Genomic DNA, 25995 nt, shown 5'->3' on the forward strand with positions numbered 1-25995 from the left:
TAACATAGGATCAGTCAGAAATAAAGAATGCAATAGCTGAAAAAAAAAACAATACACTTGAAGGAATAAACAGATGAAGCAGAGGACAGAATCAGTTTTGGATGACAAGATAGGAAAAAATCACCCAGACAGAGAGGAAAAAAAATTAAAAGAATGAGGAGAGCTTAAGAAACCTTTTGGACCATGTGAAAGCCAACAACATCAGCATCATGGTAATACCAGAAGGGAAAGAAAGTAAGCAAAGGATGGAGAACTGATCTGAAGAAATAATGACTGAAAACTTTTCTAATCTGGTGAAGAAAAAAGTCAAACAAGTCCAGGAAGCTCTAAGAGTCCCAAACAAGTTGGACCCAAAGAGGCCTACACTGAGACACATCATAATTAAAATGACAAGGCTGAAAGACAAGAAGAGAATCTTAAAAGCTGCAAGAGAAAAAAGCAGGGAGTTACCTACAATGGACCACCAATCAGACCAGCATCTGAACTCAACAGAAACATTTCCAGGCAGTAGGGAGTGATGTGAATATTTAAGGTGATGAAAAGCAATGACCTACAACTAAGGCTACATTAACCAGTAAGGCTATCATTTAAAATCGAAGGAGAAATAAGGAGCTTCTCAGACAAGAAAAAGCTAAAGGAGTTTGTTAACACCAAACCATTGCTGAAACAAATTTTAGAGGGCTTGCTTTAAGAAGAAGAAGAAAAAAAAAAGAGAGAGAAAGAAAAAAAAAACAGAGGAAAACAATATAACAATAAAATGTCACTCCATACCCATCAATAATCACCTTAAATGTAAATGGCTTAAATACTCCAACCAAAAGACAAAAGGTAGCTGAATGAAAAAGAAAATAAGATCCATATACATGCTGCCTCCAAGAGACCTATCTCAAATCAAAAGATGCACACAGACTAAAAGTAAAGGGTTGAAAAAAGAGATTCCATACAAATGGAAAGAAAAAAAAAGTTGGGATAGCAGTACTTACATCTGACACAATAGACTTTCAAACCAAGGATGCAGTAAGAGACAAAGAAGGACACTACATAATGATAAAGAAAACAATCCAACAAAAGGAATATAAGCTTAATAAACCTTTAGGCACCCAATATAGGAGCACCCAAATATGTGAAGCAAATCTTTTTTTTTTTGCATTCTATGTATATATTGATTCAGGCAAATTGACATCTTTTCAACACTGAGTTTCCCAATCATGAATATGAGATTTAAGTTTTAAGATTTTTTTTAAGATGTTCAATTCACAATTTTGAATGTTTTTTTTCCAGCAAATCTTGATGGATGTAGAGATTGAGAGAAATACAGTCATAGCTGAGGATTTTAACACCCCAGTGACTTCAATGGATATATCTTCCAGGTAGAAAATCAACAAAGAGACAGCAGATTTAAATGACACAACTAGATCAAATAGATTTAACTGATATCTTCAGAGCATTTCACCCCAAGCAGCAGACTATACATACTTTTCAAGTGCAAATACAGAAAGACTCTCAATAAATTTAAGAAGATTAAAATCATACTAAGCATCTTCTCTAATCATAATGGTATGGAAACTAGGAATCAATCACAAAAAGAACACTGAAAAATATACAAAGACATGGAAGCTAAGTAACATGTTATGAAAAAATGAATGGGTCAACAATGAGATTAAGAAGAAATTGAAAGTTACCTTGGAGCAAATGAAAATGAGGTCATAAGAACCCCAAATCTGTGGGACACTGGGAAAGCAATCCTAAAAGGGAAATTCATAGCATGACAGGCCTATTTAAAAAAAACAAACAAACAAGAAAAAGCCCAAATACACAATATAACTTTACACTTAAAGGAACTTGAAAAAAGAACAACAAACAAAGCCCGAAGTCACTAGAAGAAAGGAAATAATAAAGATTACAACAGAAATAAACAAAATAGACTCTAAAAAATACAAAAGACAAATGTATCCAAGAGCTGAACCTCTGAAAATAAACAAGATGGATAAAACTTTAACTATATTTATCAAGAAGAAAAGAGTAAGGATCAGAAGTGAAAGAGGAGAAATAGCAACTGACATGAAAGAAATACAAAGCATTGTAAGAAAATATTATAAACAACTATATGCCAAAAAACTGGACAACCTGGATGAAATGGATAAGTTCTTTGAAACATACAATTGCCAAAAACAAATCAGAAACCTGACAGAGTGGACAGACAGACTGTACCTAGTGAACTAAAGCAGTAATAAAAAAATTCCCAACAAACAAAAGCCCTAGACCAAATGGCTTCACAGGTAAATTTTACCAAATACTCTGTGAAGAACTAACACCTCTCCTTCCCAAAGTATTTTATAAAACCAAAGGGGAGAGATGGTTTCTCAAATCATTTTATGAGGCCAACATTATCCTAATTCTAAAACCAGATAAAGTCACTACAAAGAAAAAAATATATAGGCCAATATTCCTGATGAATATAGAAGCTAAAATTCTCAAAAAAAAGCAAACTGAGTACAGCAATGCAGTAAAAAGATCATACACCATGACCACATGGGATTTATTCTAGGAATGCAAGGTTGGTACAACATTAGCAGATCAATAAATGTAATTCACCACATAAACAAAATAAAGGATAAAAATCATACAATCATATCAATAAATGCAGAAAAAACTTTCAGTAAAATCCAACCCCCTTTTATGATAAAAAAAAAAACCTCTCCGCAAAGTAAGAATAAAAGGAACATACCTAAACACAATATAGACCATATATGGCAAACCCACTGCAACAATATGGATGGACCAGGAGAACATTATGCCAAGTGAAATAAGCCAGTCAGAGAAAGACAGATACCATATGATTTCACTCATATGTGGAATCTAATGAACAAAGTGAACTAACAAGTAAAAGAGACAGACTCATACAGCACATGACAGATATTAGGGGTAGGGGGAGGTTAGGGGTTGGAGGGATTAAGCAAAAAGGAAAAAGGACTCATGGACATGGAAAATAGTGTTGTGACTACTGAGGGGAGGGGAGCAAGAGGACTAAATGGTAATGGAAAAAATACAATAAAGATTAAATTTAAAAAAACCAACTTCCATAATATAATCAGAATTTTTTAGTTAACAATTTATCCCAGTACTTCTCAAATTCTAGTGTGTATCAGACTTGCTTGGAGGGCTTGTTAAAATAAGGATTTCCTCCGTTGCCCCACCGCGCCTCATCCTGGAGTTTCTGATTGAGTAGTTTATTTTCCTTTCTGTAAGTTTCCAGGTAAGTTGGATTCTGCTGTTTGGGAGGACACTTTGGAACCACTGCACTTATAAGGGGTTCTTACAATATTTCTGACTTGAAGAAATCAGAAAAAAAAGCACTTAACAGAGAAATCTGGCTTTTCACTTTCCTTCAAGGAGCCCCAAATGGGTGTGTACTTGCATGCATAAACACATGCATATACATGCAAACCAACCTCCTGCCTTACCCTACACACACAGGAACAGAGACTACTACATACCCTGATTACTAGGAAAGATGCCTGTACTAGGGGACACAAAACTGTATAATTTCATGCATACCTGAACACCTGAACAGCAAAAGTAGTATCAGGAGCAAATATTTCCAAACAAAACTTACAAAGCATAACAATAACAGCAGCAGCAGCAGCAATAATAACAACATCTGACACTTTCTGAGTGCTTACTACATGCTAGGCACACTTGTAAGCATTTTATGTATTAATTCACTTAATGATCTCAAAAGCCCTACAAGATAAATTATTATAATTATAAGGTAGATTATTATTATTATCATTTTTATTTTACGGATGAGAAAACTGAGGCATAAAGATATTAAGTGGACTCACTCAAGGTCACACCTAGTAAGCAGAAGAACCATGATCTGAACCTAGTCAGCCTGGTTTCAGAGTCCATGCCCTTGAAAGTAATCATCTACTAACCTTTTTTATAAAAGAGTGAAAGGGAGGTAGATTTCAATGACTTCTGAACCTGGAAGGCTGAGGTTGCTGGTGCCTCTGTATTTGCAGTAGAATTTACACGTGTAGTTGACCCTTTTTTCTTTGGGGATCTTATAGGAGAAAGATACCTAGATATATGAAAAAAAAGTCTTTATGTAAGTTTCCTGAAAATAAAACCCCCCTCTCTCTCACAAGCACACACATGGCTGTAAACATACATCCAAACATACCTTTTCTATTTAATCTGTTATTCAATACCAAATTCTTTGAGCAGGCTATTTAAGTACAAGCTGAAAAGATAGTCCATATAAGAAAACTAAACTTGTCATTACCATTTCTAACTCATTTTAATAGATGGCTTTTCCTGGGAATTACTGCCTTATTGGAAAAAAATCTGCAAAGTATGTATGTTCGATTTTAATAAGTATAGTAGGATTGAGATCATAAAATACCTCCAGCTTAAAAGAACAATATATTTATCCCAAAAGTAGTATTGCCATATTTCTTTCCTCTTAAAAACGTTTTGTTGATAACTATGGTTCATATATATGGTAAGATTTAACTTACATACATATTTGAAATCTCTATCTAAATTATAGAGATTTCTATGAATTAATACTTTAGATAAAATTATCAAAGCAGATGTACATCTGTATACTAAATACAGGGTGGGGTACGAGTAGGTTTACAATTGTTCATATGGATAACAATACAATAATAAATAATAATGTGAGAATAAACCATGTTTCACATACTCAAAATCGTAAACCTATTTTTGCCCCACCCTGTATGTCAAACATAAACCAAGGAAGGAATTTTAGTAAGTGCTGTCTCTCAATTTCTCACATTCTGCTCTATGTTGCCCTTTATTTTACAGGATAATCCAAGTCTACTTTCTAATTTTGGTTTAGTAGCTGATAACTAATTCTGAGCAGGAAGTAGGATTTGTACCTTACCATGGATGTTTCTAATACACGCAGTACATTAACCAGTACACCAGGAAAAAGAAATCACCACCATAATGATTTCATACTATCAACCTTCAATTTCCCTTCAATTCACCACCTGATAGTATTGTAGACTGACTGAACTTGGGTAGAATTTAGTTTCCTTTGAGTTCTAGGCACAAATATTCAATTACCTACTGGACTTCTGTACTTTAATTTCAAAGTGGAGCTTTTGATTTCTTCCCTCTGTTTTTCCCATCTCAGTAAATAGCTCTATATTACATTCAGTTTCTTAAGTCAAAACCTAGAAATTATTTTTATTTTTTATTGTTTATTCATTACAGTTGTCCCAATTTCATTTTTCCCTTTTGCCCCCCCCCCCAGTAGAAATTATATTTTTCTCTCTTTTCCTAGTTCTCATACCAAATGAAGAAATCTTCCTCTAAATACATCTGAGATCTTTTCATTTCTTTCTATCTCCAATGACATACCTTAGACTAAATCACCTCTACCTCTTATTTGGACTATTAAAATTATCTCCAAACTGGTCTTCCTGCTTTTTTTTTTTTTTTTGCCCTATTCCATTCCCTCCTCCAACCTCACCTGTATTTTAAATAGCAGCTAGAAAGTGGCCCTGTAAAAATACAAATTATAGTAAGCTATATCCCTGCTTAAAACCTTAATGTTTTCCCATTGCCCTTCTAAATTACAAAATCCTTCCCATTGCCTATAGAAACATACAAAGTGTAGCCCAGTTTGCCTCTTCAACCTCATCTTGTACTAATCTCTTCTTGTTTACTATACTCCAGTCACACTGGGATTTCTTTCTGTTCCTCAGACCAGGTAAGTTTGATCTGCTGTAGGGCCACTGCACTTGCTGTCTGCTCTGCCTGGAATGCACACCATGCAGATTTCTGTGCAGCCAGCATCCACTCATCACTGAGGTCTCGGGGGCACATTTCATCAGAAAAAGCTTCCCTAAACATACCATCACTTTCTTAGGTTCTCTCTTTTACCACACTTTTATTATTTTCCTCATAGAACTTACTATACTCCAAAATCACCTTATATATTAGTTCATGAGTTCACTGTCTACTTCCTTCCTCCAGAATGTGAGCTCTATGAAGGGCAGGACCTAGTCCATCTTACTTGCCTTTGTATTCCTACTGCCTAGAATAATTCCTGACAACCACTTTATTGAATTATAGAAAAAAATAAGGTTTGACTTACTTATATTAATATATTACCAAGCAAACAGATTTATATGTGAAGGCAGTAGCTGAATATGCGAGAAATAATTTAGGTACAACTTAGCAGGTTAACAACATCTCTGAAAAATAGTCCCTGTACTAATCATAAAACAACGTAATGTTTTATGATTTTTGTGACTAAATTTATAGTGCTCACCATGTCAAAAAGTTTTGATTTCTATCAAAAACAGCATAGCTAGAATGTTTAAGAACTTGGGCTTTGGAGTCAGATTGCTTGGGTTTGATTTCTGTGGACTTTTGGAAAGTTAGCTTATTGCTCCAGTTCCTATAGTATAGATAACTTAGGCCAAAAGCAGAATCTTCTACCTCACAGGACTGTTACGAAGAATAAATGAAAAATATCTTAAGTACATAGGCAACTGTTTATCACATAGTGAACCCTCAGTAAATGTTAGCTATTGCTCAATTCTTCCACCATTCTCATACAATAATCAACTGTTTTAGTCTCATATGCCACACTATCTCCTGTGCCTATCTTATGCTTCACTCCAAATGCACTTATCTAAACTCCCTAAAGCAGGGGTATCAAACTCATTTTCACCCTGAGCCACATCAGCCTTGTAGTTATCTTCAATGGGCCAAATGTGATTTTAGGACTTTAGGACTGTATAAATGTAACTACTCCTTAACTGTTAAGGAGTTGAAATTACATTCAGCCCTTTGAAGGCAACCATGAGGATGATATGGACCCTGGTGAAAATGAGTTTGACACTCCTGCCCTAAAGAATATTTACTACTTTCCTGGTTGTTATGCTTTGGAATTTGTGCCATTTCTGACTCTTGGAACACTTTTCTGTCTCCTTCCTCCTCTCCAGTCTGTGTTGAAATCCTATTCCATCTCCAATATCTGTTAAATTGCCATGTCTGCCACGAATACTGTCCTCCTTAAACCAAACCTGAGTGATTTCAGTAGCAGTTTGTACTACTTTATTTGACGTTAATTTGTGTTATGCATTTTATATTCCTGCTTCTTGAAAGCAGCATCAATGTCTTATTCAAAATTCTATTCCCTTACAGCTCTTTAATATAGTATTTCCCATTACACTATGCTCAAAATATACTTGCAGGTTGAAAAAAATAACATAATATATATTGAACTTACATATCTGCTGCAGTATGATTATTCTGGAGAGGAAGGTTGAGAGTACAAGCAGACTCAAGGTGGTCAGCTGATCCTTCTCGGTCCTTTGCTTGTTTAATAAGATCAAATAAAGGTGAATCCTATATGAAACAAGATGACATTAAAACAACATTGGTAAGTATGATTTCCCCATGTACATGTCAAAAATCATACTTTTTGACATGGTGAGCACTATAAATTTAGTCACAATCGACAGCGGCAATTTAGAAGTCAGAATGAGATTTTTTTAACTTTAAGAATACTGATTTGACAATTTTGGTACAATACATACACACTAAAAAAAAATGGATAGGAAAATGTATATCTTTAAATGCTTATATTAGAAAAGAAATTTAAAGTTAGGGAAAAAGACACAGAAAAGACCAAGAGAACGTAAAAAGAAAGAAATAATAAAGATATGAGCAGAATTTAATGAAATTGAAGAAAAGATAAAATACAGTTTGTAAAAAAAGAAAATTAAATAAACTTCCCATCAGACTGACTAACAAAAAGAGACAGATAAACAGTTCTAGCAACAAAAATTGGGATCATCATCATAAACATTTGAAAGATAATAGGGAACTGTTATAAATAATTTTATGTCAATAAACTGGAAGTAGAAAATTCCACAAAACTATAAAATAACAAAATTCAATAAAAAATAACCCCAAGAATCCTGAAATATGCATTCAAAAGAACACCCCAATGCTCATAGCAGTGCAATTTATAATAGTCTAGTGCTGGAAACTGCCTACATGCCCATCAGGAAATAAGTGGATTAAAAAACTGTGGTACAGTTACACAATAAAATAATATGCAGCCTAAGAAGTAACTCCTACCCTTTAGGAAAGCATGGCTGGAACAGGACAGCATTATGCTAAGTGAAATAAGCCAGATGGTAAAATACAAATACCACATGATCTATAAGTGGGACCTAACCAACAAAACAAACAAGTGAGCAAAATAGAACCAGATACATGGAAATAAAGAACTGAAAGTAACTAGAGGTGAGGGTGAAGGGGGATAATGAGGGAAAGAGGGGAAGGGTTGTCAAGGAACATGTATGAAGAACCCATGGACAAAGACAACAGTGGGGCACAGGGGGAGGATTGAATGTGGGAGGTAGGGGTAGGGAGGGCAGGAGAGTGTAATGGGGGGGAAATGGGGACAACTGTAATTGCACAACAATTAAAAAAGTAAAGTAAAATAACCACAATAATCCAATAAACTATTAGATAATTCAAGTCAGTAATTTAAAATTTCTCCACAAAGAAATATATCAAGCAACTTTGATTTCACTAGTGTTTTCTACCAAACATTGAAGGAATTGATAATTCCACTTTACTTGAAGTGATCTGAGAATGAAAAAAAGTAAAAACATCCTCCAACTCATTTCATGAGGTTAGTACATTGACTAAAACCTGTGAAGGACATTACAAAAAAGTAAATTATAACTCATTCACACTCATGAAAAGAGATAAAAATCCTAAACAAGAAATATTAGCAAACCAAATCAGCAATGCTAAACAGATAGCATATCATTATCAAGTTGAGTTTATCCAGGTTGCAAGATTGGTTCAACATTAGAACATCTATAATGTAATTCACCTCAGTAATAAATACAAGGTGAAAAGTCATATCAAAAACATGCAGGAAGTTTTCATCTTAAAATCCATTTGTATTTTTTTTTAAAGAAAGAAAACAGTAAACCAGGAAAGAAGGGGTACTTTCTAATTTGATACATGACATCTACAAAATGAACAAAAAACCCATAGCTAACTTCTAAATATAAATAGGCTAATAAATGGCAAAACAGCAATTTGAACTTGGGTGGTCCGGGCCCATAGTCTGAACTTTTACACACTAAAATTGTAATTTCTCTACTAACTTTTCTATAATTTCTCTACTAAGCTTTCATTAATTTCTACCTTCTTTAAAAAATATATTTTCATGATTATGCTGTTACAGTTGTCCCAATTTTTCCCCATTCCCCTCCCCCTTGCCCCTCTTAGCTGATAATGCTCCAAATGATCTTTACATTTATGATTCTGTTCCTGTTCTGATAATTTGCTTAGTTTGTTTTTAGACTCAGTTGTTGATAGTTGTGAATTTGTTGCTGTTTTAATGTCCATAATTTTGATCTTCTTTTTCATAAATAAGTCCCTTTAATAGTTCATGTAATAATGGCCTGGTGATGATGAACTCCTTTAGCTTTACCTGTCTGGGAAGCACTTTATCTGTCCTTCAATTATAAATGATAGCTTTGCTGGATACAGTAACTTAGGTCCTTGCTTTTCATCATTTTGAATACTTCTTTTCAGTTCCTACTAGCCTGCAAAATTTCTTTTGAGAAATCAGCTGACAGTGTTATAGAAACTCCTTTGTAGGTAACTCTGCTTTTCTCTTGTTGCTTTTAAGATTCTCTCTTTAACTTTTGGCATTTTAATTATGAGGCGTATTGGTGTGGTCCTCTTTCAGTCTAACTGTTCTTTGGAACTCTGTGCTTCCTGAATTTGAATGCCCATTTCCTTCACCAAATTAAAGAAGTTTTCTTTCATTATTTTTTCAAATAAGTTTTCACTTTCTTGCTCTCCTTCTTTTCCTTCTATGATTTAAATGTTGGTACACTTGGAGATGTCTCAGAGGCTCAGTAAACTACCCTTGTTTTTCTGAATTCTTTTTCCTTTTTGCTGTGCTGATTAATGTTTTTTTCCTTATGTTCCAAATCATTGATTTGATTCTTGGCTTCATCCTCTCCATTGTTGGTTCCCTGTAGATTTTTCTTTATTTCATTTAAAGTAACCATCATTTCTGCCTGGGTCTTTTTTTAAGCTGTTGTCTTACTCAACGAGTTCTTTGAGCTTCCTGACAACCAGTGTTTTGAACTCTGCATCTGATAGGTTGGTTATCTGTGTTCCGTTTAGTTCTCTTCCTGAAGTTTTGGTCTATTCTTTCATTAGGGCCCTATTTCTTTGTCTCTTTATTTTGGCTGCCTCCCTGTGTTTGTTTCTGTGCATTAGGTGGAGCTTCTTTGACTCCCTGTCCTAGTAGGGTGGCCTAATGTAGAAAAGGTGCCTGTAAATTATGTGGGTCAGTCTTAGGTAATCGCCAGGGTGGGGCAACCTATTTTCCTGCTTTGTGACTCTGTGTGGGAGGAGGACCGAGAAGGAACAATGCTACTTCCTAGCTTCTAGAAATTTGTCCAAGAGGCAGCTGTCTCTTAGCACTCATCCTGTTCTAGTCACTTCACTTTCTCCCTGTATGTGGCTGGTGCCCTTCCAGCTGTTGCCCTGGAGTTGAATCCCAGAGGGGGTGGGTATGTGTAAGTCCTAAGTTCATGCAGGTGCTTTAAGAGGAGTCTCATGAAAATCCTGCAGTTTCTTCTGCTGCCCCAACCCCTACTGGATTTTACAGCCAGAAAATAGGGGGATTTATCCTCTTGGCCCTGGAACCTTAGGCTCTGTGGCCTGGCCTGGGGCTAGGATTTGCTCCTCAGGTATCTCTTGAGATTTTTATCTACCACAGGTGAAAATGGGACTCTGTTCTGCCACCTCATTGCACCACACAGTGTCTCCCACTACTCCACCCCTCTCTGGATCTTCACTCCTCCTACCTGTCTGGATGAATGTAGCTTCTTTAAATCCTTGGTTTTCATGCTTCCATACAACTCAATTTTCTAACAGTTCTGGTTCATATTTGTTTTGTGGTCTAGTTGTAATTTTTTCTGTAGTTGTGTGAGGAAGTGAAGCATATTTACCTATGCCTCCATCTTTACTGGATGAGTTGTGTTGTACTATAATTCCAATAATATCAGCCAGTCAAAGCACCTGCTCCCAGTCATAGCCGGCCAGGCGAAATATCCACCCGTTAATTTTTTAGTATAATAAACAGCAGTAGTTAAACAAGTAAATAATCTACTAGAAAACCACACAAGGTCATACTTATCTAACCAGAGATGAATATCTCCATTTTCTACAACATTTCACATTATTTAGTAAATAATAAGAGCTTATATAAAAATTTTCCATTCCAGGGTAACCATCTGGTTTAATAACTATAGAAGCATATTATATACTTAACATATAATTTACATTAATAAATTATTAATTAAAATGATAAAATAATATAATTTACTACTAGATAAGTTTATAAATTAGAAATTATAATACTTCAATGGCCACAGCAAGTATATCAGAGGAGGACTTGTTACTTTCCAATAGTCATAATAAAACCTTGAAGAGTCACTCTTCAGTTTACCTGAGCACTGTGGGAAAGTTACTATTCCTAATCCCAAGAAAAGATCCTACGCTAACCAAAAGTCTGAGATGAGAATTCCTATAATAAATATTTGCAAAATGAATACAAATTTATATACTAGAAGAAATTAACACTATAAAGGAAACTAACATAGTATGTGAAATAGACATTAAAGGAGGAATAGGGTATGAAAGTTCATGCAAGGAAGTTAGCATGTCTGATTATGATGAAATTTTAATGATGTTCTGCCAAATTTTGAAGGAAGAGAGGGTTATGACTTAATAGAAAATCATGAGAAGGGTACACTGAAGTTCAAAGATGAAAATAAACATGATTGCCCTGAAGTTAGGCATCATCAAATTATCCATTAATAATACTGATGACTAGGATTTGTAAAGAATTTAAAAAAACACACCAGAAACATACCCTATGATTGAATTATCAAAGTCCTTCTCCTCAAAGAATTCCTGCCTCTTAACCACAGCCTCTATACCAGAGAATCAAAATCACCAGATTTTTCCCTATGGGAATCTAGCTAGTACCCTTTACCCATTACAAATGATTTCATGATGTCAAATATCATTAGTGTTGAAAAATTTTTAATGACTGAACATTATATTGTTTTTAATAAAAAAGAACCTTAGAAGCTGAAGCCAACATTACTGAAGGATTTCACTGATCTTGAGCTTGGTTATGTCTACTTCTAGGTGTATCTACTCTGAATTTCCAGAATTTCTTAATCCTTAAATTCTGAGAATGAATGAGATCTGAGTTAATAGAGATAGGCTTATAGCTGGACTTAGGATCCTAGCAATTGGTTTTTGTTGATATGCACATGTTACCATTTCTATACCTGCTCTTATTTTGGAAACCCCTTGGCTGTTCGTGCCCCAGTCTCTCAAAACCTAGGTGGGACAGATATAGGTACAATAGTGACTTGACCTGTAAAGGTAATACAAGCTTCTCCTGGCGTGATTTAGTTTCAGCACATCAGTATAGCCATGACAAGTTGATTTTTGTACTTTATTTCAATGAAAAAAAAGTATAAAATAACTATAAAATAATGAGACTGACTTTTAAACTATTATACTAAAATCTTGAGTTCAAACATGCATTGTTAAACTGTGATATGTCTTTAAGTGTTTAGGAGTTCAGAAATCCTAATGATTACTTTCAAGTCTAGACTGTCAATGACCTACATCATACTTAGAATGTCTACGGGATTCTTTTTTCCTCTACATTTTTTTATTAAGCAAACTTTGAATACCACAATATGGAGGCATTCCTTTCTCACCCATAAAGATGAGCATTTAAAATAAATTTACAATTGCTTTCTCTGATAATTATCTGCTGAGCTTGCTTTTAAAGCTCCTTTAATTTTTAATGAATACATTCAACTTTTTTAAAGTGAAAAGTTAAGCACGTCTGAAAAATGTTTCTTTTTTCCCCCTTACAACGAAACCTATACCTGTGAGTGCAATTACATTTTGAAACAATCCTTCTAGGGCAGAATTACTAAATGCCTATTACGTGCCATAATAGGTTGTCAGTTGAAACAAATCACAGAATATTGAGTCTGGCTTTTAATCATGAATTGTTTGATGTAGTGGAAAAAAACACAAAGCAGACCCAGTCTTAACCCAATCATTATATATAAAGACAAAATACTAAATTTTAATGAAAAAAAAACCCCTTCAGGTTATACTTCCATAAATCTATACATATACATAACAAATATTTGAAAAAGATTGAAATTTGAATTAACTATTCATACATAAAAAAATGAACAGGGCCCAACATAGGCAAAATTGTACATAGAAGAAAGGTATCTTCCTCATTTCCAGCTTCTCTCCTCTTTGCCTAATAGAACATAGCTCAAGTTGTCCCCCAAATTCTAACTACTTCTGTCCCAGGACTCCAAAAAAAAGTTAATATTTTCTAGAACATCTGACTTTAGATTTTGCTTCTTAGGTTTCAGGTTTCATATCATGGGTTAAATTAAACATAACACAGAAAAATAAAAGAATTGATAATATAATTTGCTTTCTAATTGATACTTAATATCAACTGTAGCAGCTGGCCTTCAAAATAACCCCAATAATTCCTGCCACTGGGTTATTTACTCCCGTGTACAGACCCCTCCTATCTTGTACCAGAGGTAGTCTGTGTGGCAATGGTGTACAGCAGAAGTGATGGCATGTCACTTCTGAGATTAGCTTATAAAGCATCTGCAGTTTCTATCTGGAGCACTTTCTCTCTCTAGGATCTCTTGCTCTGGGGGAAAACAGTGTCATGTAGTGAGTAGTGGAGAAATTCATTTGGCAAACAAATGAAGTCTCTGGCCAAAAGTGAAGAAATAAGGGTTGCCAACATCCATGTGAGTGAACCTAGAGGCAGATTCTCCAATTTCAGTAAAGCTTTAAACTGACTGAAACCTTGGTTGCAAACTTGAAGGTCTCTCCTGAGAGAACCAGAGCCAAAACCATATAGCTAAGCCACTCCCAGATTCCTAACCTTCAAAAACTGTATGAGATAATAAGTGGTAGTTGTTCTAAGTTGCTAAGTTTTGGGGTAACTTCTCACATGGAATAGATAACTAACAGAGCAAATGAATTTTTAACTGTAAAAAATTTTAATATATATTTAATTTTTGTAACTGCTGCCTCAGTCCTGTTCCTATCCAGGACTCAGAAAACAGAGTGAAGTATTGTCCAAAGAGTGATTATACTGACAGTTAATTTAAGTAGATAGATGTGTGATGACCTAACAAAGCATGGCTGAGTCCAAGAGAAAACTGCTGTCTGAGTCCTGGATAGGAACAGGACTTAATCTTGTAAAGGAAACCAGACTCTATCATCACAATCAGCATAAACTACCCTGAATAAGTAATATGGATAGATAGAGTAGAAGCTATCAGTCTACTTTACATCTGTCATAATTAAATAAAATTTAAAAGCAAGCATGAGCCCTAGCTGTTGTAGTTCAGTGGACTGAGTGCTGGCTTGTGAGCCAAGGGGTCACTGGTTGATTCCCAGTCAGAGCACATGTCTGAATTGTGGGCCAGGTCCCCAGAAGGGGGCACGTGAGAGGCAACCACACATTGCTATTTCCCTCTCTTTCTCCCTCCCTTCCCCTCTCTAAAATTAAATAAATATTTATTTTAAAAAAGCAAGCATGAACTTTGCCAGAGAGTAAAAGACTTAAAGGCTATTAAGTCAAGGTGCTCTTATAAAAGAGAATCTGATTATCCAAATAAGTATAAAATCTTCAGCACCAGTAAAAAAACTAACAACAGAGGAAATAGAAGACAGGAATTGCTATTATTTTCTGGTTAGTTCAAGGATTATTATTGGACTTATATTACAGGAAATGTTTTTGTACTACCTTAAGCCAAATTTTGCTTAAGATCATTTAAGCAAAATAAGAACATTTTGGCCCTGGCTGGTGTAGCTCAGTGGATTGTGCATGGGCCTGTGAACCAGAGTATTGCAGTTCGATTCCCAGTCAGGGCACATGCCTGGGTTGCAGGCCAGTTCCCAGCAGGGGACGCACAAGAGGCAACCATACATTGATATTTCTCTCCCTCTCTCCTTCCCTTCCCCTCTAAAGACAAATAAATAAAATATTTTTAAAAAATAAGACCATTTTGCCTTGCAAATGGTAACTAGAATAGAAAATTTTGGGCAGGACTTTACCATTCTGACAGTTCTTATTAACATCACTACTTTTTTAATACTTATATTCCTCAGAATCCTCTTGCCAATATATATAGTTGAGCCATTACTATGGCTTTAATTATATGTATATTACTCCTAAATCTACATTTCTGACTACAACTATACTTTTGAGTTCCAGATCCATTATTTCCAACTAGGTACCTCCACATGTAAGTGTGGCAAACATTTAAAATATTAAAATGACTAAATATTCACATGAATTCATTATCCTCATTACCAATCAGCTATGACTCTTTCAGCATCCTCTTTAGTTAACTGTATTATCAAGTACCTAATCACCCACAGTAGAAATCTTAGAGTTATTCTTAGTTGTACCTAGCATGTGATCTTTTGATTCATGCTTTTAACTTATTTTGTCTTTATGTTTGCAACTGGTTTCTTGTAGACAGCACAGAATTGGACCTTAATTTTTTTCCAGTTTGACAATCTCTGCCTTTTAATTGGTGTGCTTAGACCATTTACATTTAACACAGTATTAATATTGTTAATTGAAATCCTACATTTATTTGTTCCACCTATTCTGGGCTACTCATTTAAAAAAAAATATTGCTTTTTAGAGAGAGGAAGGAAAGGGGGTGGTTGATCCTTGTATTTGCCCTGACTTGTATTCTTATATTCTTGTATTCTTGTATTTGATTGGGGATCAAACCAACAATCTTGGCACCTGGCCAGGGCTGTCCCACCTATTCTTCACTCCTTAAAAAAATACAAAAGAAATACTTGAAAAATAATAGGCTTTACAAAAAAATGGTGCTGAGACAACTGAGTATCTGTAGGAAAGAAAGAGAAAGGAAGGGAGGGAGGGAGGCAGGAAGGGAGAAAGACAGGCCTTGACTTAAATCTCAAAACTTGTACAAAAATAAACTGAAATAAATTATGGACTTAAATATAAAAAGTAAAGCTATAAAACCTTTAAATAAGCATAGTGGGGAGTCGTCAGCATGTAGAGCTCTTAAAGTTGACACTAACACATGATCCATAAAAGGGAAAACTGATAAAGTAGACTTTATCAAAATTAAAAACTTTTCCTATGAGAAAGACCATATGGAGAGGATGAAAAAGCAGTTACTAGAAAAAATTATTTGTAAACCACATAATCAACAAAAGACTAACATCTAGAATACATCTAGAAAACAATATATAAAGAACTCTCAAAACTCAGTGGTTAACAAAACAAAAGGCAGAATGACTTCCAGTCAAGGTGGTAAAGTAGGTAAACTCTGTGCTTGCCTACTCTCACGACAACACAAAAATTATAGTATATCTAAATTACAGAACAATCACCCTGTAGAACCATCTGAAGACCAGATGAACGAAACACCTATAACTAAAGAATAGAAAGAAGAAGCCACATCAAGATTGGTAGGAGGGTAGAGATGAAAAATGGGCTGGTATACACTCATGTGTGGTGATTGAGACATGAGAGGCCCCAGCCCAGAGCACCAGTGTCAGAAAAAAAGTTCTGTACAATATTTGGCTGTGAAAATCAGGAGAGACTCTGTCTGGGGTCTTTGGAAACCCCAGATGGCTGCTGGAAACCTAGGTGTGCACTTACTGGGTCTGTGTACATACTAGTATACTCACTCACTGACACTCAACCCAAAGGTCCAATGAAGGGACAGCAGATCAAAAGATACCAGGAACATATGAAGAGGAACTGCATTGTGTGGCCTCAGCATGAGGGCTGGAGAAGCAGCTGCCACTGTTCCTGTGTTGAGCCCTACTCCCACACAGCCTGTAAGCAGAGGCAGACACCATAGTTCCTGTGCTGAGCCCTCCCCATACATATGCTGTAGGTGTAGATGGGTGCCAAATCTGAATCTACATTATTCTGGTCACACTGTTCACCTGACCCTGGAAACTCCGAGATCCCACCCATGCCAATTCATGAACTGCTTACGCCTCTTATTGCAGCTGTTCATCACAGGCAGATGGCCTTGACTTGTACTGTACATTTCCCTAAAAACTATCAAAGGTCTGCAGACCCCAGGCCCATGGTGGCTGGCCTTAGCATGTACTATGCCTCTTGCTGAGCAGCTAAGAGTGGAGTACTGGTGGCAGCCAGCCTTGCTTTGCAGCACAGCCTCTCCCATGCATTTCAGGTCCAACACTGGCAGGTACCAACTGTGAAATCATTTTGTAGTGTATACAAGGTTGTTGCAGGTAAGGCACAGGCAATGGCTGACCTTGGACTGGACCTGACACCCTCCAAAGAGACCCCAGAAACAACACACAAAGGGGATGAATTCAGACCACAATAGGAGTATCACCTATACAACTGGCAAACCCAAAAGATGGATTTAGTAGACACCAGACCTTAACGGGGCAAATACTGTGTAAGATACTATATGTAGCTTACACACTGTGGTTGTGGGCAATCTTCAAAGCAAGCCAGCCTGAATGTCTACTCTATCCACTGACGTGAAAACAGCAATCAAGGCCCAACTACAAAAGGAGGGCATATAAAACTCACACAAGGAACATTCCTGGAGCACCCAGCTGAAGTGACAGGGAAAGTGTGCTACTGGGCCTCACAAGACATAGACTAAATAAGGTCACCCTCTCAAGATCAGGAAAGGTAGTAGATATACCTAATACACAGAAACAAACACAGAGAGACAGACAAAATGAGGAGACAAAAAAAGTCCCAAATACAAAAATAGAAAAAAAATGGAGAAGGAAGAAGATGGCGGCGGAGTAGGACAAAGGATTTCGCTTCCCTTCATGTGCCGGAGAAAAACCAGGCTGCTCTGCAGAGGAGGGCAGCGAACACCCAACAGGGACCCAGCATATAGGAAGGCAGGACCCCAGAAAGTATAGCGGACACTGAATGAGCAGACGTTGAGGAGAGAAGATGACCGCATATCAACAAGGAACGAGGGAACAGTGCAGAGGCTGCAGGCCCTCCACCAGGCCGAACCAGGGCCCTGGCAGGGCTGCCTTGATCTCTGAAAGCCAAGGGCAGGCAACAACAACAACCCTGGGAGAGAACTAGTCACCAGCACCCTCTCTAACCAGCAGGGCGCAGACTGGAAAACACCAGGAGAGATCGGTTTGCCTGTAGTGGCAGAGAGAGGAGTGGGCATTGGGAAGCAAACCGGAGAGCTCTGATAACCCGAGGAGTCAGGCTATGGTTGCCAGTTTGGGGAACTGAGCAGCCCCGTCATTCCCAGTAGCCTGAGCCGGAGCTCCCACAGTCTCAGGGAGCTTCGGGACACTGGCAGTACCCCTGGAAGAGCACCAGTCACCAGCTTCCCCCCTACCCAGCCAGGCACAGACTGAGAAGCACCTGGAGTCTGGTTGTGGTTACCGGCTTGGAGATCTAGGAGTCCCCATGCATTCCCGGTAGTGCGCATTCCCGATAGCAGGGGACTCCAGCCGAGCTGGCGCTCCCACAGTCTCAGGCAGCTGCGGGCTACTGGCAGACTGAGAAGCACCGGGAGTCAGGCTGTTAATGCGGGCTTGGAGAACTGAGAGCATGGGACTTGAGCCTGCGGTCTCACAGTCTAGGGGAGCTGCGGACTACTGGCAGGGCCCCTGAAAGAGCGCCAGTCGCTAGCTCAATCCCTACCCAGCTGGGCTCAGACTGAGAAGCACCAGGAGTCAGGCTGTGGCTCCCAGCTTGGAAGATATGTGAGTTGCCCAGTGTGTGCAGCCACAGCACTGGGAAAGGTCCAAGCCCAAGCCTGCAAGACCAGGAAAGCCTGGCTGGGAGTGCACACCCTCACGCCAGGCCAGAGCTGGGAAGCCTGGGGAAAAACTTGCTCTTAGCGGGACACGGGAGAGTGGCACAAGTCTGGATCTTGGGAGGGCACGGGATAGACCAGTCGAGTTCACCGACCGAGAAGTGAGAAAGGCCACACTAATAGCCCCTCCGGCTGCTGCAGCTAGTGAGAACAGAAGAAAAGGTTTGACCAGCTGGAAACCAACAAGAGGAGTAGGTGGAAGTGGAGAACACCAAGATAGCTGCAGGAGACTGCACCACTGAATCTCACAGGCATCCTACCACAGAAGTTCACACCATAAACCCAGGAAACCAGAACAGATCACTTTAAGAAGCTGAGGCCAAAAAGAAGAGTCTCACAAACAATGGGAAGACAAAGAAACAATCCCCAAATGAAAGAAAAGGAGGAAGTCTCAGAAAGAATGTTAGATGAAATAGAGGCAAGCCAACTATCAGATATTGAATTGAAAGCACTGGTTATCAGGAAATTCAAAGAGCTTACAACGAGCTACCAGAAACTACAGGGGAGCTACAGTGAACTCTCTGCAAACTACACCAACATAAAAAGGAAATACAAACCATCAGTAAAGGGCAAGAGGAAATGAAGAGTAAAATTTCTGAACTGAAGAACACAGCAGAAGGTATGAAGAATAGAATCGATATGGCGGAAGATAGCATAAGTGAGATAGAAGACAGGATAGAAAGAATCTCCCAGACAGACCAAATAATGGAAAAGAGAATCAGAAAAAAATGAGGAGAATTTAAGAGAAATGCAAGACAACATGAAACGTAATCATATCTGAATAATAGGTATACCAGAAGGAGAGGAAGAACAAGGGGTAGAAAACCTAATTGAAAGAGTAATAACGGAAAATTTTCCTAAGTTGAGGAGAGAGAAAGTCACACGGATTCAGGAATTGCAGAGAGTCCCAATCAGGTGGAACCCAAAGAAGCCTACTGCAAGACACATCATCATTAAAATGGCAAACCTCCAAGACAAAGGGAAACTCCTAAAGGCAGCAAGGGAGAAAAAGGAAGTAACATACAAGGGGGTCCCAACAAGGTTGGCTACTGACTTCTCAATGGAAACATTCCAAGCAAGAAGAGAATGGCAAGAAATATTCCAAGTAATGAGAAACAAAGGCCTAAAACCAAGGCCACTTTACCCAGCAAGGCTCTCAATCAAGATAAAAATATGCCTCCATCAAACCAGCTCTACAAGAATTACTGAAAGGGCTGCTTTAGGAAAGGAAAGAAAAGAGAGAGATAGAGAGGAACACAGGTACACAAATGGCAATGAATAAGTACCTTTGAATAATAACCTTAAACGTAATTGGATTAAATGCACCAATTGAAAGACATACAATAGCTGAATGGATAAGAAAGCATGACCCACACATATGCTGCCTACAAGATACCCACCTCAGGTCAAAAGACCACCACAGACTAAAAGTGAAAGGATGGAAACAAATTTTCCAAGCAAATGGACAAGAAAAAAAAAGCCAGGGTAGCAATTCTCATATCAGACAAAATAGACTTCAAAAAAAGGGCCATAAAGAGAGACCCAAAAGGTCACTTCATAATACTCAAGGGGAGAACCCACGAAGAACACATTAACATCGTAAATATATATGTACCCAACATAGGAACACCCAAATATATAAAGAAAATCCTAGAGGACCTCAAAAAAGGTATTGACAGCAACACAATTATAGTAGGGAATTTTAACATCCCACTGTCTAAAATGGACAAATCTTCCAAACAAAATATCAACAAAGATAATGCAGCATTACGACAGCCTAGATGAAATGGACCTAACTGATATATATACAGTCCTTCAACCTAAAGAAGCTAAATACACATTCTTTTCAAATGCACATAGAACATTTTCAAAGGCAGATCACCAGATAGGACACAAAACGAGTCTCAACAAATTCAGAAAAATAGAAATCATATCAAGCATTTTCTCTGATCACAAGGGACTGAAATTGGAAACCAACCCCTCAGGAAAAAACCCAAAACACCCCAAATCATGGAGACTGAATGGTATGCTATTAAACAACGAATGGGTCAAGATTGAAATTAGGGAAGAAATCAGAAAGCTTCTGGAAACAAATGAACATGAACTCACAACAATGCAAAACCTATGGGACACAGTGAAGGCAGTCCTGAGAGGGAAGTTCATAGCAATACAGGCCTACCTAAAGAAGATAGAAACATTTCAAACAAACAACCTAACCTGATGCCTGCAAGAACTTGAGGAACAACAACAAAGACAGCCCAGAGCAAGTAAAAGGAAGGAAATGACCAAGATCAGAGCAGAATTAAATGACAGAGACTAAAAGCACAATTCTAAGGATTAATGAATCCAGGAGTTGGTTTTTTGAAAAGATAAACAAAATAGACAAGCCTTTAAGTAGGCTCATTAAGAAAAGAAGAGAGAGGACCCAAAGAAACACAATCAGAAATGAAAGAGGAGAGATTACAACTGATACCACAGAAATAGAAGGGATTGTAAGGAATTACTATGAAGAACTTATGCCAACAAGTTTGAAAGCCTAGGTGAAATGGACAAATTTCTAGAAAAATATAATCTTCCAAAACTCAATGAAAAAGAAACAGAAAACCTGAACAGGCCAATAACAGCAAATAAAATTGAAGCAGTAATCAAAAAACTCCCATCACACAAAAGCCCTGGACCAGATGGTTTCACGGGAGAATTCTACAAAGCTTTTAAGGAAGAGCTAACCCCTATTGTTCACAGACTATTCCAAAAAATCCAAAAGGAGGGAAAACTCCCCAACTCTTTTTATGAGTTCCAAAGCCAGATAGAGACACAACAAAGAACGAAAATTACAGGCCAATATTGCTGATGAACATAGACGCTAAAATCCTGAATAAAATATTAGCAAATCGCATCCAACAATACATCAAAAAGATCATACACCATGACCAAGTGGGATTCACCCCAGGGATGTAAGGATGGCTCAATGTCCACAAATCAGTAAATGTAATACACCACATAAACAAAAGCAAAGACAAAAACCACATGATCACATCAATAGATGCAGAAAATGCTGTTGCTAAGATAGAACACCCATTTATGATAAAGGCACTCAGCAAAGTGGGAATAGAGGGACCATTCCTCAATATAATAAAGGCCATATATGAAAGACCTACAGCCAACATCATACTCAATGGACAAAAACTAAAAGCTTTTCCACTAAGATCAGGAACAAGACAAGGTTGCCCACTTTCACCACTTATATTCAATATAGTATTAGAAGTTCTAGCCACAGCAATCAGACAAGAAAAGGAAATAAAAGGCATCCAAATCGGAAAGGAGGAAACAAAACTGGCATTGTTTGCAGATGACATGATAGTGTACATGGAAAATCCTATAGCCTCTACAAAAAAACTGCTCGAACTAATAAATGAATTTGGCAAAACAGCAGGATACAAAGTCAATATCCAGAAATCAAAGGCATTTTTGTATAACAACAATGAATCAGCAGAAGTAGAAATCAAGAAAAAAATCCCATTCGATATAGCAAAAACAAAAATAAAATATCTGGGAATAAACCTAACCAAGGAGGTAAAAGACCTGTATGCAGAAAACTACACAACAATGAAGAAAGAAATCAAGGAAGACACAAATAAATGGAGAAATATACCGTGTTCATGGATTGGAAGAATTAACATCATCAAAATGTCCATACTACCCAAAGCAATTTACAGATTCAATACAATACCTATTAAAGTACCAATGGCATATTTCACAGACATAGAACAAACACTTCAAAAATTTATATGGAACCATAAAAGACCCCAAATAGCAGCTGCAATTTTGAGAAAGAAGAACAAAGTAGGAGGGATCACAATACCTGATATCAAACTGTATTACAAGGCCACTGTAATCAAAACAGCCTGGAACTGGCACAAAATCAGGCACATAGACCAATGGAATAGAACAGAGAGCCCAGAAATAAACCCAACTCTCTACAGTCAATTAATATTCGACAAAGGGGGCAATAACATAAAATGGAGTAAAGACAGCCTTTTCAACAAATGGTGTTGGGAGAACTGGACAGCTACATGCAAAAAAATGAAACTTGAGCACCAACTTACACCATACACCAAAATAAATTCAAGGTGGATAAAAGACTTAAATATAAGCCGTGAAACCATTAAAACCCTAGAGGAGAGCCTTGGCAAGAAAATCTCAGATATTCCACGCAGCAATATTTTTACTGATACGTCCCCTAGAGCAAGGGACATAAAGGAAAGAATAAACAAATGGGATCTCATCAAAATTAAAAGCTTCTGCATGGCTAAGGAAAACAGTATCAAGATACAAAGAGAAGCAACAGCTTGGGAAAACATATTTGCCAATGATACCTCAGATAAGGGTTTAATCTCCAAAATATACAAAGAACTCATTCGGCTCCACTCAAAGAAGACAAGCAACCCGATTAAAAAATGGGCAGAGGACTTGAACAGACATTTCTCCAAGGAGGACATACAGAGGATCCAGAGACACATGAAAAGATGCTCGATATCGCTAGCTATCAGAGAGATGCAAATTAAAACCACAATGAGATACCACTTAACACCAGTCAGAATGGCTATCATAAACAAAGAAACAAACAACAAGTGCTGGAGAGGTTGTGGGGAAAAGGGGACTCTAGTTCACTGTTGGTGGGATTGCAGACTGGTACAACCACTATGGAAAACAGTGTGGAATTTTCTAAGAAAACTAAAAATGAACGTACCTTTTGACCCAGCATTTCCACTATTAGGAGCATATCCTAAGAACCCTGAAACACCAATCCAAAACAACCTATGCACCCCGATGTTCATAGCAGCACAATTTATGATAGCCAAGAGTTGGAAGCAACCTAGATACCCATCGGTAAATGACTGGATCAAAAAACTATGGTACATTTACACAATGGAATTCTATGCTGCAGAAAGGAAGAAGGAACTCCTACCCTTTGCAACATCATGGATGGAACTGGAAAGCATTATGCTGAGTGAAATAAGTCAGGCGGTGAAAGGCAAATACCATATGATATCACCGTTAACAGGGATCTAAACAAAACAAACAAGGAAGCAAAATATGACCAATGACACTGAAATACAGAACAGGCTGACAGAGTCCAGAGGGGAGAGGGGAGAAAATCATAGTGGAAAAGGGGAAGGACTCACATGAACAAGTATAAAGGACACATGGACAGTAACTAGGGGGTGGGGGGGGGCGGGGATGGGAGGGAGGCGGGGAGCATGGGGTCGGGGGTGGGCAGGGTTGGGAATATAGGACAGAAGGCTGTACCTGAACAAGAATTAAATTAAAAAATTATTTAAAAAAAGAAAATAATTCCAGAAAAAGAACTAAACAAAATGAAGGCAAGCAATATGCTAGATACAGAGGTGCAAAAAACTGGTTATAAAGATTCTCAATGAACTTAGAGGAAGAACAGAACTCAGTAAGCACTTCAACAAAGACAGTAAACATAATAAAAATAATGTCAAAACACTAGAAAATAAACAGTCATAAATAAAGAAATAAACCAGTCATACAGTAAGTACATAAAAATACACTAGAAAAAAGGAGTAGATTAGATGAAAGAGAAGACTGAATCAACAATCATGAAGACAAGGTAACAGAAAACACCAAATAGGTATGAGGAAAAGAAGAAAAAAATAAATGAGGAGAGTTTAAAGTAACATCAGGCATGACAATGTTTTCATCATATGGATAGCAGAAGAAGAGAGAGCAAGGGATTGAAAACCTACTTCAAAAAATGACAGAAAACTCCCGTAACCTGGGGAAAGAAATAACATACAAGTCCAGGAAGCTCAGAGAATCCAAAACAAGATGAACCTAAAGAGATCCACACCAAGACAAATTATAATTAAAATGACACAGGTTAAAGACAAAGAGAGAATCTTAAAAGTTGCAAGACAAAAGTAGTTACCTAAAAGGGAGCTGCCATAAAACTTTCAGGTGATTTCTCAATCAAAACTTTAAAGGCCAGAGAGACTGACACAAACTATTCAGAGAGATGAAAGCAATAACCTACAGCTAAGATTATTCAAATATGCAAGAATATCATTTATAATTACAGGACAGAAAAAGACTGATGCAGTCCCATTTGTTTATTTTTTTCCTTTGTTTCCCTTGCCTGAAGAGATATATTGGCAAAAATACTGCTATGAAAGATGTCTGAGATTCTACTGCCTATGTTCTCTCTTATAATTTTTATGGTTTCATGATGTACAATTAAATTTTAATCAACTTTGAGTTATTCTCGTACGTGGTGTACAAGTTGGTGGTCTAGTTTCATTTTTTTCCCACGAGTCTGCCCAATTTTCTCAACATTGTTTATTGAAGAAACTGTCTTTACCCTATTGTATATTCTTCTCTACTCTGTTAACAATTAACCACAAAGTCATAGATTTATTTCTGTGTTCTCTATTCTGTCCCAGTAATCTATATGTCTCTTCTTGTGTCAATACCATACTGTTTTGAATATTATGGCTTCATATAATTCAGTATCAGGTAGTGTGATGCCTCCAATTTTGGTTTTCTTTCTCAGGATTGCTGAGTCTATTTCGGGTTTTTGGTGGTTCCATATAACTTTTTGGAATATTTGTTCTAGATCTGTGAGCTATGCCATTGGTATTTTCATATGAATTATGCTGAATATGTAGATTGCTTTGGGTAGTATAAATATTTTAATAACGTTAACTTTCCTACCTATGAACATGATATATGTACCATATTTTTCAGACTATAAGACGCGCACCCCAATTTGGGAGGGAAAAGGGGTGTCTCATAGTTGGAATGTAGCTTACCTGGCTTGCTATGGTGGGGTGGTGGTGGATTAGGGTCAAAGAAGGCAGGAGCAGGGTTGCCACTGCATTTTCCTCCCAAATTGCGGGGGGGGGGGTGCATCTTATAGTCCTAAAAATGAGTTATC

General features: G+C 37.3%; 1 protein-coding gene across 3 annotated transcripts in view; it reads right to left on the bottom strand.

The window, feature by feature from the left end:
• RB1 (RB transcriptional corepressor 1) overlaps positions 1-25995 on the bottom strand; it is a 282066-nt gene that overhangs the window by 19521 nt on the left and 236550 nt on the right. For all 3 annotated transcript variants that reach the window (XR_005065830.1, XM_037041693.1, XM_037041700.1), the window contains 2 exons: positions 7277-7395; positions 3939-4084 (listed from right to left, as the gene is read on the bottom strand). Coding sequence is in view for 2 of the 3 variants with exons in the window: in XM_037041693.1 (XP_036897588.1) it covers positions 3939-4084; positions 7277-7395 (265 nt within the window). In the remaining variant the exon portion in view is untranslated. The remainder of the gene's footprint in view (positions 1-3938; positions 4085-7276; positions 7396-25995) is intronic.

The sequence above is a fragment of the Sturnira hondurensis genome, unplaced genomic scaffold, assembly GCF_014824575.4.
Source record: "Sturnira hondurensis isolate 20B ecotype Veracruz unplaced genomic scaffold, ASM1482457v3 Scaffold0000549, whole genome shotgun sequence".
Classification (NCBI taxonomy): Eukaryota; Metazoa; Chordata; class Mammalia; order Chiroptera; family Phyllostomidae; genus Sturnira; species Sturnira hondurensis.